We start from the raw sequence: 17,753 nt of genomic DNA on the forward strand, positions 1-17,753 counted from the left end.
AGAAAGGGTGCAGAGACGCGCGACTAAACTAATATGGGGCATGGAACATCTTAGCTATGAGGAGCGATTAAAGGAGTTACAATTGTTTAGTCTTGAGAAGAGACGTTTAAGGGGGGATATGATAAACGTATATAAGTATATAAATGGCCCATACAAAAAATATGGAGAAAAACTGTTCCAGGTTAAACCCCCCCAAAGGACGAGGGGGCACTCCCTCCGTCTGGAGAAGAAAAAGTTTAGTCTCAAGGGGCGACACGCCTTCTTTACCGTGAGGACTGTGAATTTATGGAACGGTCTACCTCAGGAACTGGTCACAGCAGGAACAATTAACAGCTTTAAAACAGGATTAGATACATTCCTGGAACAAAATAAGATTAATGCTTATGAAGAAATATAAAATCTCATCCCTTCCCCAATATCGCGCCACACCCCTACCCCTTAATTCCCTGGTTGAACTTGATGGACATATGTCTTTTTTCGACCGTACTAACTATGTAACTATGTAATACACACAGTGATGTCACAGTACAGGAATAATACACAGTGATGTCACAGTACAGGAATAATACACAGTGATGTCACAGTACAGGGATAATATACAGAGTGATGTCACAGTACAGGGATAATATACAGAGTGATGTCACAGTACAGGGATAATACACAGTGATGTCACAGTACAGGGACAATACACAGTGATGTCACAGTACAGAGATAATACACAGTGATGTCACAGTACAGGGATAATACACAGTGATGTCACAGTACAGGGATAATACACACAGTGATGTCACAGTACAGGGATAATATACACAGTGATGTCACAGTACAGGGATAATACACACAGTGATGTCACAGTACAGGGATAATATACACAGTGATGTCACAGTACATGGATAATACACACAGTGATGTCACAGTACAGGGATAATATACACAGTGATGTCACAGTACAGGGATAATATACACAGTGATGTCACAGTACAGGGATAATACACAGTGATGTCAGAGTACAGGCATAATACACAGTGATGTATTTTTTTTGTGCCTAGTAGGTTCATGGTAGGGTTGGCGCCGCCGCTGCTCACTGTTCTAAAGCAGCTGCGGGGTATAATAGCGCAGCGGGCACTTTAGACAGTGAGTCTGCCTCCGGCCGACCGGGGTCTGACGGGGGACGTCGCACAAGTGACATACTTCTGCAGACCCGCTCAGGAGGACGTCAGTGATGTCACTCGTCAGGCCGCTGCCGGAGAGGAGAAGCGCTGTGCAGGGCAGGTAAGTGTGTCTCTGTGTGTGTCTGTGTCTGTCTGTGTGTTTGGGGGGGCTATGGCTACCTAATGTGAGGAATCTATGCTACCTAATGTGGGGAAAGTATGCTACCTAATGTGGGGAATCTGTGCTACCTAATGTGGGGAAACTATGCTACCTAATGTGGGGAAAGTATGCTACCTAATGTGGGGAAGCTATGCTACCTAATGTGGGGAAACTATGTTACCTAATGTGGGGAATCTGTGCTACCTAATGTGGGGAAATTATGCTACCTAATGTGGGGAAACTATGTTACCTAATGTGGGGAATCTGTGCTACCTAATGTGGGCAAACTATGCTACCTAATGTGGGGAAACTATGTTACCTAATGTGGGGAAACTATGTTACCTGATGTGGGGAATCTGTGCTACCTAATGTGGGGAAACTATGCTACCTAATGTGGGGAAACTATGTTACGTAATGTGGGGAATCTGTGCTACCTAATGTGGGGAAACTATGCTAGCTAATGTGGGGAATCTGTGCTACCTATTGTGGGGAAACTATGCTACCTAATGTGGGGAAACTATGCTACCTAATGTGGGCAAACTATGCTACCTAATGTGGGGAAACTGCTACCTAATGTAGGGAATCTATGCTACCTAATGTGGGGAAACTATTCTACCTAATGTGAGGAAACTATACTACCTAATGTGGGGAATCTATGCTACCTAATGTTGGGAATCTATGCTACCTCATGTGGGGGGCTTGAATGAGCTGCGGCATATGGGAGGCCTTAATAAATAATTAGAAACTTATACAGCAAGTGACATATGCGGGTCCACCTGAGTAAGTGACACATGGAGGGGGGGTGCTGAACAATTGATGTTTTTGGGGGGGGGGGGGCACAGGCACATTCTTTGCACAAGGGCCCTCTGCTGTCTGTGTCCGCCCCTGGATAGAGAATAAGGGGTAAAGTGGAACATAGAACAAATGCAGTTATTTTTTTCTTAATTTTTTTTTAATGAAGTAAACGAGATAAAGGTAAGCAATGACTTTTCCTCAGTCTGAAGCGCGGTCCTCATCGGCAGGAAGCAGTGAGGAGGAGGAGGATGACGGAGGTTCTGATTCCATCTCTGCTTCTTTTTCGTCCCTCTCTATATATAGGGCCGTGGCCATGAAGAAGGCCCCTCCGATGACTGCCATTATGGTGCAGGTCATGAGGGCATACTCCAGGCTGCGGTATTTCAGAAGAGGGGATTTGGCATATCCTCGTTCGTAGGTGTCAGATATCAGGCCGATGAGGTACGGGCTGCCGGCGTCACCTAGGAGGTGATAGATTGTCATCTGCACGGCCAGGGCTGAAGATCTCCTCCACGGAGTTACTACTTTTAGTATAATGTCAGATATGAGGGTGAAATTAACTGACAGAAGCGTCTCTCCGATGAAGATGAAGATGTTGGTGGCAACGAGGCTGATGTTACCAAAAGTCAATGCCAACAGAAGAAAAGGGGCGGAGAGCATCATCGCGCATCCACACACAAGCGGGTCCGCCCGTGGGTTGGATTTGCGATATCTTTTACTTATCTCCGTCCCTGCTACAACTCCCAGAATGCCGGAAACGACTGTAACCACACCAAATATTAGGATGTCGTGATAGTCACACGGTTCAGCACGGCAAGGGTCCTTCTCTTGTAGGAGTGTTCGTGCGTGGGTCAGGTATGACGGACCCCATACACCTATGGCTCCCACTATGAAGGATACAGCCGTCGATCCCATGGTGGTTAACATGAAACTTCGATTTTTAAATAGTTTTTTCAGATCTGTCGCCCATTTGGCAAACTTCTGGGATTTGTTGTTCTTCTTCCCGTTTGTAGTCGTTCGTGGAAGCTCCTTTGTGACCAAAATCATCAAAGCCACAGCTATGAGGCCCAGGCCAGGGGTGACCCGAAATGCCCAGTGCCAATCGCCCTTTGCTGCATCAGTCACTTTTGGCCCGATGATGTATCCTAGTCCGCAGCCTACAGGTATGACGGAGTAAAACACGTTCAGCATGCGGGTCCGCTGGTCACTTGTAAAAAGGTCTGCAATGATGGAGGGGGCGATGGTGCAGAAAGTCGCCTCTCCGGCTCCAACCAGTCCACTCGTCAGCAGGAAGAGCAGGAAGTACCCGTCAGGGATGAATGACAGGGTAAGTGTCATGCTCAGCCAAACGATGACTCCTGCGCAAACAGTATATTTCTTATTACAGTGGTCGCCCAAATATCCGGCAATTGGTGCGACCAGCACGTAGCTTCCAATGAACAATGTATTCAATAAGCCGGACAGACTAGCATTGGTGTCATATGCTTTCTGTATATAAGGCAGCACCCCCGCCACGCTGGAGCGATTTGCATAGATGAGCAAATTAACAAAGGCGAGGATCACTACGGTGATGATGGAACGTGCGGTGGACATCACGCTTAGAGATGGCAGGTTCTGCCTCTCAGGGATATCGCCCTTTTCTACATCCATATCACTATGGTCCTCCATTGCTTCTTCCTCCTCCTTCAGCAATGGGTCTTGTGGAGAGGCCATGGTCACAGGTCAGAGCCTGAAAACACTAGAGAGAGAGAGATAAGAGAACACATTAGACAACATGTCATCATTCCTGTCATTATACAATAGATCCTTCATGCAGAGCAGAAATGTCCAGCACAGAACCACAAGATAACACTAAGACCATGGCAGCCTCAGAAGAAGACGCTTCTCTATAAGTGTTATATATGGAGACGTCTTCCCTGAGGTTACCAATGTCTGATAACCCTGAACCTGTCCGGTCCTAGTAATATCTGATAACCCTGAACCTGTCCGGTCCTAGTAATATCTGATAATCCTGAACCTGTCCGGTCCTAGTAATATCTGATAACCCTGAGCCTGTCCGGTCCTAGTAATATCTGATAACCCTGAACCTGTCCGGTCCTAGTAATATCTGATAACCCTGAACCTGTCCGGTCCTAGTAATATCTGATAACCCTGAACCTGTGCGGTCCTAGTAATATTTGATAACCCTGAACCTGTCCGGTCCTAGTAATATCTGATAAACCTGAACCTCCCCGGTCATAGTAATATCTGATAACCCTGAACCTGTCCGGTCCTAGTAATATCTGATAACCCTGAACCTGTCCGGTCCTAGTAATATCTGATAACCCTGAACCTGTCCGGTCCTAGTAATATCTGATAACTAGTGTTGCTCGCGAATATTCGCAATTCGAATTTTATTCGCGAATATCTCATATTCGCGAATATTCGCGAATATAGCGCTATATATTCGTAATTACGAATATTCGTTTATTTATTTATTTATTTCTTTTTTTTCACAGTACACATCACAGTGATCACCCCTCTCTGCTTCCAGCTTATGTGGTGTAAGAAGGCTCTAATACTACTGTGTAAGACTGGTGTGCGAATTTTCGCATATGCGAATATTTACATATGCAAATTTCCGCATACGTTAATTTTCGCATGTGTGAATATTCGCAAATGCGAAAATAAAACAAGACTATTACGAATATGCGAATATTCGCGAATATGACGAATATTCGTCCATATATTCGCGAATATTCGCGAATTCGAATATGGCCTATGCCGCTCAACACTACTGATAACCCTGAACCTCTCCGGTCCTAGTAATATCTGATAAACCTGAACCTCTCCGGTCCTAGTAATATCTGATAACCCTGAATCTGTCCCAGTAATGGTGGATTATAAGGGCTTGGCTGTATGGTCACTGGGCCATGTGAACTTAGATACAATTGGGCTATCCTGCTATATACATTTACTAATAATGAACCTACCCAACCTCATTGGGATCTATCCATCCCCTATATGACTTTCTGCCACTAGTTGATTTGAAAATTTTCCCTTTCGGAGTACCCAGAGTATTTCTATTGTTAGTACACACAGAATTCTATTATATAATATTATATTTCTGCCCTAATCTTTCTGTTATTCTTTTACTACACCACCAAATCTTTCTCATAGACTTATATCTTTTAGAACTTCATGAATTAGGACTCTTTTTCTTGGGGGCTTTTTTGGGCATAATTGCATTTTAGCAGTTTTGCAAGAAAAAGCTCTGGTCATGATACTATCTGTGCGTTTTATTATGTTTAATGCCTAAGCCAAGTATTGTCACAATGCTATGAGAAATATAACTTTTGTTATTTCTTTTGGAAATTAATTTCTTGTTTTTTTTGCTAAAAAAAAAAGCAACAACAATGAAAAAAAAACTGTCAAACAAAAAGCCCTGTGTATGTATGAATAGAAGAGGCTGAGACTTACCTTGTGGTTCTCTCTTCAGACAAGGAACGGTCAAAATCTTGAATTCTCTATCGCAAATAGAAACTCTCTAACAAACACTTTGCACCACAGGTTGTGAATGCAAAACACACTGAAGAGACTACAGCCGGCGCGCACCTCCTTGTACAGCTTACGGTGACATCATCACAAGCATGTGTGACATCACAGGGTTCTAAACCATCTTCAGGTATGTGTATATCTGTATAGTAAATGTGAAGATCCATATTAGTCCAGTGATGCAGATTGTAATACCTTTTTTATTGGACTAACAGAATTTTGTAGAGACAAACTTTTGGGATTCCTCCCTGATAATTTATAAAGTCCTTTGATCATTAGTCCTTGACTATTGTACTTGATAAAGGGAGGAATCCTGAAAGCTTGTCTCTACAAAATTCTGTTAGTCCAATAAAAAAGGTATTACAAGAGACTGCAACATATTTTTTGATTTGTGTATATATATATATATATATATATATATATATATATGTATATAGTTCCAAGCGTGAGTAGGTGCCTCCAGCTAGGGTCCGTGTCCAGGATTCTGCATACATAGTTCCAAGGAAAATGTTGTGGCACTCAAGGTATGGTGAAAAAATGAAAACTATTTATTCATCCCAAATGTGCAAAGAGCAACGTCTCAATGGTCTCACACCATCATTATCAAGCCAGCTGGAGGCACCTACTCACGCTTTAGGAGTGCTGCTTTCTTCTTTGACATATATACATATACATATATATATATATATATATATATATATATATATATATTAATATACACCTAGAAATACATCAAGTACATAAAAACATATTTTAGAAAAATATTTCTCCAGGCCTGCCGAGTATATCCCCGTACTTCACAGTGTCTTTTAGTTTATATATTTTAATCTTTTGACCTTTTAACCCCACTAGGACCAAGGGCATCCTGGGACTTAAAGGGGTATTCCAGGCCAAAACTTTTTTTTATATATCAACTGGCTCCAGAAAGTTAAACAGATTTGTAAATTACTTCTATTAAAAAATCTTAATCCTTTCAGTACTTATGACCTTCTGAAGTTAAGGTTGTTTTTTTCTGTCTAAATCCTCTCTGATGACACGTATCTCGGGCAACGCCCAGTTTAGAAGCAAATCCCCATAGCAAACCTCTTCTTAACTGGGCGTTTCCCGAGACAGGTGTCATCAGAGAGCACTTAGACAGAAAATAACAACCTTAACTTCAGAAGCTCATAAGTACTGAAAGGGTTAAGATTTTTTAATAGAAGTAATTTACAAATCTGTTTAACTTTCTGGAGCCAGTTGATATATATAAAAAAGTTTTTGCCTGGAACACCCCTTTAAGATTGAACCGATTATTATTGATATATGTCATAAATGCATCAACGGTCAGATGGTTGGACGACCAAATGATGACCACATCGTCTACATACCTCCCATACCATGCGAGGCATGTGGAAAATGGATTGGTGTCAGAAAAAATAAACTGCTCCTCCCACCAAAAAACTAAAAGCTTAGCCCGAGCTGGTGATGACTTTGCTCCCATTGAAGCACCCGTGCGCTGCAAATAAAAATTGTTACCAAACATAAAATAATTGTGTTTTAACACAAAATCTACCACCTCAATAATGTAATGTCTCAAATCCACAGAATATTTAGAAAATCTCATCAGTATATCCGAGATAGCTGATAATGCCAGGTTTTGCAGAATACTGGAATAGAGCGATTCAATGTCGCAAGTAAGCCACGACAGAGAATCGCTCCATGTGAATTTAGTTCTTCTGACCAGGAGTTTACTGAAAATTCAGATTGTTCAGATACCACGGACACTAGCGGGGACTCAGAACCGCAATATGTGAACACTCACAAGAATCGCAATGCGAGAAGACAGTCAAAAAACGAGAGGAAGGCGCGGTGGCAGAAAACATAGGAAGAAGAGCTTCGGAGCGTAACAAGGACAAATGGAAAAATAATAAAAGAGGATTTTCAAGTCATTAACATTTCTGCACAAATCATTACAGATGAAGAAACCTCAGTCCTGTGGAAAGGACTGGGTTTCTCTCCTACACATCATTTTCATGTTTATCGGACAATTTTGGATATAAATAAATTTGTGAGAACTTTAACAGTTAAGAAACATTTTTTTGTGGAAAATGCTGATGAACCATCGGACCCACCTCAACTTTCTATAAACCCTGATTTACCACTAATGCATACGTTAGCAGAACAAATTGCTTTTAGAGATCTCTGTCTCCTTGAAAATAGTGGGATATCAATTTGTGATGAAGTGAATACTGCACATACCTTCTCCACTAAAAAACAGAATTTTTACCCCATACAGACCAGACCAGCAATTTTTGATTGGTTCAAGGACCTTATCATGAAAGATTTGGTTAATCTACAATCAAAAGTAATGTCCAATACAACTCGTCCTAATTTGAATAAAAAGGAGGCTGTTGCCATAAAGAAATTAAAGAAAAACAAAAATTTGACGATCCGATCTGCCGATAAAGGTGACTCGGTAGTATGTATGGACACGGGACTGTATATCAAACTTTGTGGGGATCCCACTGAACCTTTTAAAAAAGAACTGTTGACTCTGTTGGAAGAGGGGAAAGCCAGATCTATTTTGACCCAAAAAGAAGTGGATTATATTTTCGTGCCTGCTCCAATTATTCCTATCTTCTACTCGCTACCCAAGCTGCATAAGGACCGATTCCTGCCGCCGATTCATCTGATCGTGGCGGGGATCGGATCCCTTAACGAGCACCTATGCGAGTGGTTGGACTCAGTACTGCAACCTCTGGTTATGCAATGCCCAAGTTATATCAAGGACACTAAGCACTTGCTAAAAATCATGGATGAATTCACATGGAGCGATTCTCTGTCGTGGCTTACTTGCGACATTGAATCGCTCTATTCCAGTATTCCGCAAAACCTGGCATTATCAGCTATCTCGGATATACTGATGAGATTTTCGAAATATTCTGTGGATTTGAGACATTACATTATTGAGGTGGTAGATTTTGTGTTAAAACACAATTATTTTATGTTTGGTCACAATTTTTATTTGCAGCGCACGGGTGCTTCAATGGGAGCAAAGTCATCACCAGCTCGGGCTAAGCTTTTTGTTTTTTGGTGGGAGGAGCAGTTTATTTTTTCTGACACCAATCCATTTTCCACATGCCTCGCATGGTATGGGAGGTATGTAGACGATGTGGTCATCATTTGGTCGTCTGACCATCTGACCGTTGATGCATTCATGACATATATCAATAATAATCGGTTCAATTTTACGTTTACCCACACATGGTGTAAAAGTGAAACCCCCTTTTTGGATGTCATATTACGTGGAAACCCTGATACAAATAAAATTGAGGTTGATCCTTACAGAAATAAGATATCAGGCAATACCATCCAAAGGGCGAATTCATGCCATTCCAAACAAACAGTAAGAGCCATACCAGTAGGTGAACTTATACGAATTAAGCGGAACAGTTCTTCCGCCGAGATGTAACGCAGGGAAGCTGATGCAGCATGCACACGCCTGGCGGCTCGAGGCTCGAGGGATCGAAAATCCCTTTTTACAAGTAAGCAACCAACTGAATCACAAGATTGTCCTACATTTGTCACCATGTACAGTCCAGAATTTAATGACATCAAACGCATTGTAATTAAACACTTACCTTTGCTATCAACAGATCCCACGGTAGGGGAGATTATAAAGTCAGGTGTGAGATTTGCAGCGAGGCGGGCACCTACTCTATCCAATCTCCTTGTTCCCAGTATGGTGGACACGGCTCGTGTTACCACCCAGTGGATTAGCACCAAGGGCTTCCACAAGTGCGGTAAATTGCGGTGTGTGGTATGTCCCTTTGCCGAAAAATGCCAGAAAATAGAAGGTACGGTGGATGGCAAATGCCATGTCATTCACAACTTTATAAACTGTGATAGCACTTTTGTTGTATATAAAATCATGTGCACACAATGTCACTTAACATATGTGGGTTCCACCAAAAGGTCCCTTAAAAAACGCATGCAAGAGCACATTAGACATGCTGCTGGCCCTTTAAGCTCGAACATTTCTAACATATCTAAACATTTTCTAATATGTCGTAATTCAGACACCACTTCCCTCAGGTTCTCAGGCATTGAGAAGGTGAAGCTAAATAAAAGGGGAGGTGACCATATTCGATCCCTCCATAATAGGGAAATCATGTGGATTTATCTTTTGAATTGCATTCAACCCCATGGTCTAAATAGCAAAACAGATTTAATATTACATTACTGATATGTCTCCGAATAATTTATCTGTGTTTGGTCCCATGTTTTTGTTTTAATCACGCGCACATGTGATTGTGACGTTTTCGAAACATTGTCTCTCCATCTGTTGCAAAACTACAACTCCCAGCATGCTCGGACAGTCTTAAGCTGGAAGTTAGAGTTTTGCAGCAGAAGGTGGCATTTTGGTGGGTAGTTGGGCCCTTAGTCCCGTGTTTCCCAACCTGAGTGCCTCCAGCTGTTGCAAAACTACAACTCCCAGCATACCCAGACAGCCAAAGCCTGTTTGGAAAACACTGGACTAAGGGCCTACCTACCAAATGTAACGTGGACACCCACCTACCAACCAAACATATACCTGCCTACCTACCAACCAAACATATTACCTACCTAGCAAATGCTTTTCCTGCCTACCTAACAAATGTATACCATATATACTCGAGTATAAGCCGAGTTTTTCAGCACGATTTTTCGTGCTGAAAACACCCCCCTCGGCTTATACTCGAGTGAACTCTCCGCCCTCAGTGGTCTTCAACCTGCGGACCTCCAGAGGTTTCAAAACTACAACTCCCAGCAAGCCCGGGCAGCCGTCGGCTGTCCGGGCTTGCTGGGAGTTGTAGTTTTGAAACCTCTGGAGGTCCGCAGGTTGAAGACCACTGCGGCCTTCGACATCATCCAGCCCCCTCTCACCCCCTTTAGTTCTGTACTCATCTCCGCTCGGCGCTGGTCCGGTGCTGCAGGGCTGTCCGGTGAGGAGGTCGTCCGGTGGGATAGTGGTTCCGGGCTGCCATCTTCATCGGGGGGGCCTCTTCTCCGCGCTTCAGGCCAGGAATAGTCACGTTGCCTTGACGACGACGCAGAGGTACGTTCATTACCAACGTCCCTCTGCGTCATCGTCAAGGCAACGCCTCTAGTCCGGGCCCGAAGTGCGGAGAAGAGGCCCCCCGGTGAAGATGGCAGCCCGGAACCACTTTCCCAGCCGACGACCTCACCACCGGACAGTCCTGCAGCACCGGACCAGCGAAGAGCGGACGTGAGTACAGAACTAAAGGGGGTGAGAGGGAGCTGGATGATGTCGATGGCCGCAGTGGTCTTCAACCTGCGGACCTCCAGAGGTTTCAAAACTACAACTCCCAGCAAGCCCGGACAGCCGATGGTTGCCCGGGCTTGCTGGGAGTTGTAGTTTTGAAACATCTGGAGGTCCGCAGGTTGAAGACCACTGTAACAGACATTGACAAGCGGTGATGATGATGACATGTGGGGATGATGACAAGGGGATGATGAAGGGGGGTGTGGGATTATGACAAGGGGATGATGAAGGGAGGGGTGTGGGATGATGACAGGGGGATGATGAAGGGGGGGTGTGGGATGATGACAAGAGGATGATGACAAGGGGAGGATGAAGGGGGGTGGGGATGATGACAAGGGGATGATGACAAGGGGATGATGAAGGGGGTGTGTGGGATGATGACAAGGGGATGATGAAGGGGGGTGTGGGATGATGACAAGGGGATGATGACAAGGGGATGATGAAGGGGGGGTGTGGGATGATGAAGGGGGGATGATGACAGGCGGTGATGATGAAGGGGGGATGATGACAGGGTGATGATGACAGGGTGATGATGATGAGGGTGTTAATGACGGGGGTCTGGATGATGACAGGGGGGATGATGTATTTCCCACCCTAGGCTTATACTCGAGTCAATAACTTTTCCTGGGATTTTGGGGTGAAATTAGGGGCCTCGGCTTATATTCGGGTCGGCTTATACTAGAGTATATACTAGAGTATATAACCTACCTACCTAGCGGCAAACCTTTTACTTGCCTTCCTACCAACTGAATTTACTACCTGCCTAAATAACTTGCAAACTTACTACTTGCCTACCTACTTAGAGAATGTTCTACTTACCTAATTTACTACTTGCAAACGTACTACCTGCTTACCTAGCAAACATATTACCTGGGTGGGGGGGGGGGGCAGGCATAATCTTTGCACAGGGGCCCTCTGTTGTCTGTGTCCGCCCCTGGGGCCACGGGAGCGGAAGCTCTCCTACAGTGCGGCCATTCAGTAGCGCGTCAAGCCACGCCCCCCTAGATTTTCAATGTACATTTCAAGTAAATACAGTTGATTCATGCAGCTGCACCCCACCCCCCAGGAGATACTGAGCAGGGATGCCTGAGCTTATCAATAAAGTATATAATACTCCATTGGTTTGCTTATTGCAGTGCATCCTTTGGCTTTTCTCTCATGCAAACTGTCAGCATTTTGTTCGAAAGACCCCCCCCCCCTCCTCACCTATTTTAAAGCAATATATTGATAGAGTAAACCTCCAGCTATGCCTTAAAGTGTACCTGTGAGATCCCACACAAAAAAAAAATTTTTTTTATTTGTTACTCAGTACCTAACCCTGGCCATGTACATCTAATCTTTATGCCTCTATCACTTATATCTATATATATAAAACTCAATGGCCCTCATTTACTAAGTGTCAGGTTTATCTCTGAGTGTTTCTTCATTTACTCTGTATTTTTCTCCCTGATTTACTAATGTGTCGCACGGGTTGGAAATTGTGTCGCAGGGTAAATTGTATATGCCCCCCGCACAGCGCTATCATATACCCACTGCAGCGCAAGTAGATATATATATACGCCCCCTGCACAGCGCTATCATATACCCCCTGCAGCGCATGTGTATATATATATACCCCCGCAAAGCGCTATCATATACCCCCTGCAGCGCATGTGTATATATATATATACCCCCCGCAAAGTGCTATCATGTACCCCCTGCAGCGCATGTGTATATACCCCCGCAAAGCGCTATCATATACCCCCTGCAGCGCAGGTGTATATATATATATATATATATATATATATATACCCCCCCCCCCGCAAAGTGCTATCATATACCCCCTGCAGCGCATGTGTATATATATATATATATATATATATATATACCCCCCGCAGCGCATGTGTATATATATATACCCCCCGAACAGCGCTATCATATACCCCCCACAGCGCATGTAGATATATATTATATATGCCCCGCACAGCGCATCTATATACATCCTTTGAAGTGCTATCAATGACTAATGCAGTGGTCTCCAACTTACGGACCTCCAGATGTTGCAAAACTACAACTCCCAGCATGCACGGACAGCCGTTGGCTGTCCGGGCATTCTGGGAGTTGTAGTTTTGCAACATCTGGAGGTCCGCAGGTTGGAGACCACTGGCTAATGCTTGTCAATGATAGTGCTTAAGAGGCATATGTATATAGAAGCGAAGTGGGGACCAGACATATAGCGTTATCTGGTCCCCACTTCGCTTCTATACACAATCCTCAGCAAACACCACAGCTGCCCCATCGCCTCCCCCATCCCCGGTGTTATAATTACCTGTTCCCGGGGTCCGCGATCATTCTGGCTTCGGCGCTGTTGCTGTGCGCTGTCCCTGTGCGCACTGACAAGTGACGTCACGACGTGCGTTGGGGATGTCACTCGTCAGTGCGCACAGTGCGCTATCATTGACAAGCATTAGCCAGTGGTCTCCAACCTGCAGACCTCCAGATGTTGCAAAATTACAACTCCCAGAATGCCCAGACAACCGACGGCTGTCCGTGCATGCTGGGAGTTGTAGTTTTGCAACATCTGGAAGTCCGCAAGTTGGAGACCACTGCATTAGTCATTGCTAGCACTTCAGAGGCATATGTATATAGATGCGCTGTGCGGGGCATATATAATATATATCTACATGCGCTGCGGGGGGTATATGATAGCGCTGTGCGGGGGGTATATATGTGTATATATATATATATATATATATACACGGGTATATGATAGCGCTGGGCGGGGGGTATATATATATGTATGTACACATGCGCTGCGGCAGGAGGACAAGACATATGGCGAAGCTGTGGGGACATATATATAGAAGCTGTGGGGACATATACAAAACCCCCAGCGATTCTCGCCGGGATCCTTGATTGGCTCCTCAGTACGGGCCATTCAAGGACCCCGGCGGGGAATTTGAAAATGAAAGTGAAATACATCGTACATCGCTGGGGAGCGGAGCATGCCGCCCACTCCCCTGCTTAATAACTTTTGATCGGATCGGGTCTCAAAAGTGAGACCCGATGCGATCAACCCCTTAGCCCCTGTACTACTACCCCCCAACATGGAACAGACCCTGTTCCATGATGGGGGTAGGATTCACTCGGTTTTGAGTAATTTCCCGACAGCTCTGAGCTGTCGGGTTTTAGTGAAGAAAAAATCACAGGTTTTCCTGTGAGTTTTTCCTCATACTCCGAGTGTTTTTTCTGTTTTGTCGGGAACACGCCCCCTTTTTGTGATAACCACGCCCATTTTGACAGGTTTAAAAAACACTCGGAGTGATGATATATTTTGTCGGGCTGTGCGACCAAATTTGTGTGGCATGGGCTATGAGACACAAATTTGGTCGCACAACCCGACAAAAAAAGTTGGGTTCACATTAGTAAATGAGGGCTAATGTGTGTGTGTATGTGTATGTATGTATGTATGTATGTATGTATGTATGTATGTGTGTGTATGTATGTATGTATGTATGTGTGTGTATGTTCCAGCATCACGTCCAAACGGCTAAAGGTATTAACATGAAACTTGGCAGACATGTTACTTATATGTCAACAACAAATATAGGATAGATTATTTAACCCTTACTCACCCCCATTTGCCAGGGGCAGGGTTTTTGTTTAACCCCTTAAGGACCAAGCCCATTTTCACCTTAAGGACCAGGCCAATTTTATTTTTGCATTTTAGTTTTTTTCCTCCTCACCTTCTAAAATCCATAACTCTTTTATATTTCCATCTACAGACCCATATAAGGGCTTGTTCTTTGCGTGACCAATTCTACTTTGTAATGACACCCCTCATTTTACCATAAAATTTACAGCAAACCCCCAAAAATATTTTTTTAGGGATGAAATTTAGATGAAAACCACCATTTTGCACATTTTGGAGGGTTTCTTTATCACACTGTACAATTTACGGTATAAATGTCATGTGTTCTTTATTCTGTGGGTCAATACAATTAAAATGATACCCATGGCTAGATACTTTTATATTTTTGTACCGCTAAAAAAAAATCTAAAACTTTTTGTACAAAATCAGTAATCTAAAATTGCCCTATTTTGACCACCTATAACTTTTTCATTTTTCCGTATATAGGGCGTTATGAGGGCTCATTTTTTGCGCCGGCATCTGTACTTTATATCGATACCAAATTTGCATATATAAAACTTTTATATAATTTTTATAAATTTTTTTATTTTTATAAAATGTGACAAAAAAGCTGAATTTTTGGACATTAATTTTTTACGTTGACGCCGTTCACCGTACAGGACCATTATCATTAAATTTTGATAGTTCGGACATTTACGCACGCGGCGATACCAAATATGTTTATTTAAAAAAAATTATGCTTTTTGGGGGTAAAATGGGAAAAACTGACAATTTTCATTTTTATTTGGGGAGGGGATTTTTCACTTTATTTTTACATTTTTCAACTTTTTTTTAAACACTTTTTATGTCCCCATAGGGGATTATCTATAGCAATCATTTGACTGCTAATACTGTTCAGTGCTATTATCGGCTATCTCCTGCTCTGGTCTGCTCGATCTCAGACCAGAGCAGGAGATGCCGGGAGACGGACGGAGGCAGGTGAGGGGACCTCCGTCCGCAATTACAGATGATCGGATCGCCGCAGATGCCGTGATCTGTACTGATCATGGCATCTGAGGGGTTAATGGCGGACATTAGCAGCGGATCCCGGCTGCTGATAGCAGCCGGAACCTGCCGTGTATGAAGCGAGCACCGCTCTGATGCTCGCTGTCATACACAGAATGTAAATGTACGTCCTGGTGTGCGAAGTACCGCCAAACCAGGACGTACATTTACGTGCGTGGTCGTTAAGGGGTTAAAGTTTATACAAGTCTATGGGAAATATATGTTACTGCATAACTTCCAAACGTCTGGAGATATTTCGATAATACTTGGTCACATGTTACTTATATGTCCACTTAAAATATAGGATAGTTAATTTAACCCTTAAAGGGGTACTTCCGTGCTGACAACTTATCCCCTATCTAAAGGATAGGTGATAAGTTGCCTGATCGCGCGGGGTCCCGCCGCTGGGGACCCTCGCAATCTTGCAAGCAGCACCCCGCTCTCATCAGGCCCCAGAGCGTACATCCGCTCCGGGTCTGATGACGGGGCCGATGATCGCCCCCTGCCATAGACTTACATTGAGGGGCGGAGCGTGACGTCCCATGGGGCAGAGCTGTGGCGTCAGGATACTCTGGCCCCGTGATCGACAGTCATCAGACCCGGAGCGATGTTCACTCCGGGGCCTGATGATAGCGGGGTGCTGCGTGCAAGATCGCAGGGGTCCCCAGCGGCAGGACCCCGAACGATCAGGCAACTTATCCCCTAACCTTTAGATAGGGGATAAGTTGTCAGCAAGGTAGTACCCCTTTAACTAACACCATTTGTGATGGTCGGGATTATTGTTTAAAGTCCCATGCAAATCAATGGGAAACTTATGTTCCCACATAACTTCCGTACGGCTGGAGATATTTCAATACCTGGTACACATATTAAAGGTCGGGATAGGAGGGGGAGATAGGAGGACGGGATATGACAACAATATATGAGGACAGGATATGAAGTCAGAAGCTTCCTCCTTTATTTTCCTCCCCAACAAGGATTAGGAATAGAGATGAACGAATTTACAGTAATTCAATTCGTCACGAACTTCTCGGCTCGGCGTTTGCTGACTTTATTCTGCATAAATTAGTTCAGCTTTCAGGTGCTCCCGTGGGCTGGAAAAGGTGGATACAGTCCTAGGAGACTCTCTCCTGAAAGCTAAACTCATTTATGCAGGCTAAAGTCAGCAAACGGCGAGAAGTTCTTGACGAATCGAATTGCTGGAAGTTCGTTCATCTCTAATTAGGATAGGGGAGGGTAAAACCGAGTAATGTCGGGTACTCAGCTAGTTTATTATAAAAATACCTTTTTATTAGATCACAGTGTTATAAATCCTCTCAGGGCAAGGAGGCGAGTCCCTCGTGGTGGTGGGAGGTGATTGGTGCATCTGCTCATGCAACCTTGTCTAGGAGTGATCTTTTGTCCATGACTCACAGACAAGCAGATGCTGCCTCAGGACTGGTGTCTCAGTGGGTTTGGGGACCCCTAGTGGTGGAATTTGTAGCAGTAGTTTTCTTTATTAACCCCTTAAGGACTCAGCCCATTTTCACCTGAAAGGGGTACTCCACCCCTAGATATCTTATCCCCCCATCCAAAGGATAGGGGGATAAGATGTCAGATCACCGGGGTCCCGCTGCTGGGGACCCCGGGGATCGCTGCTGCAGCACCCCGTTATCATTACTGCGCAGAGCGAGATCGCTCTGCACGTAATGACGGGCAATACAGGGGCCGGAGCATTGTGACGTCACGGCTCCACCCCCGTCAATACAAGTCTATGGGAAGGGGGCGTGGCAGTCGTCACGCCCCCTGCCATAGACTTGCATTAAGGGGACGGGCCGTGATGTCAAGGGGGGGGGAGCCATGACATCACGCTGCTATGGCCCCTGTATCACCCGTCATTACGCACAGAGCGAACTCGCTCTGTGCAGTAATGATGGCGGGGTGCCGCAGCGGCGATCCCCAGCAGCGGGACTGCAGCGATCTGACATCTTATCCCCTATTCTTTGGATAGGGGATAAGATGCCAGGGGCGAAGTACCCCTTTAAGGACACAGCCAATTTTATTTTTGCGTCGTTTTTTCCTCCTAAGCTTTCTAAAATGCATAACTCTTTTATATTTCCATTCCCGGACCCATATGAGGGCTTGTTTTTGAGT

At 44.4% G+C, this 17,753-nt stretch overlaps 1 protein-coding gene across 1 annotated transcript; it reads right to left on the reverse strand.

Moving 5' to 3' along the window:
* Window positions 1-2,247: 2,247 nt before the first annotated feature.
* LOC130357648 (protein spinster homolog 1-like) lies at window positions 2,248-5,688 on the reverse strand. Its single transcript, XM_056560373.1, has 2 exons — window positions 5,566-5,688; window positions 2,248-3,844 (listed from the first exon to the last, which is right to left on the reverse strand). The coding sequence occupies exon 2, from the start codon at window positions 3,817-3,819 to the stop codon at window positions 2,305-2,307; it is 1,515 nt and encodes a 504-aa protein (XP_056416348.1). The 5' UTR covers window positions 3,820-3,844; window positions 5,566-5,688; the 3' UTR covers window positions 2,248-2,304.
* Window positions 5,689-17,753: the final 12,065 nt, after the last annotated feature.

This window comes from Hyla sarda, chromosome 2 (genome assembly GCF_029499605.1).
Source record: "Hyla sarda isolate aHylSar1 chromosome 2, aHylSar1.hap1, whole genome shotgun sequence".
Lineage (NCBI taxonomy): Eukaryota > Metazoa > Chordata > Amphibia > Anura > Hylidae > Hyla > Hyla sarda.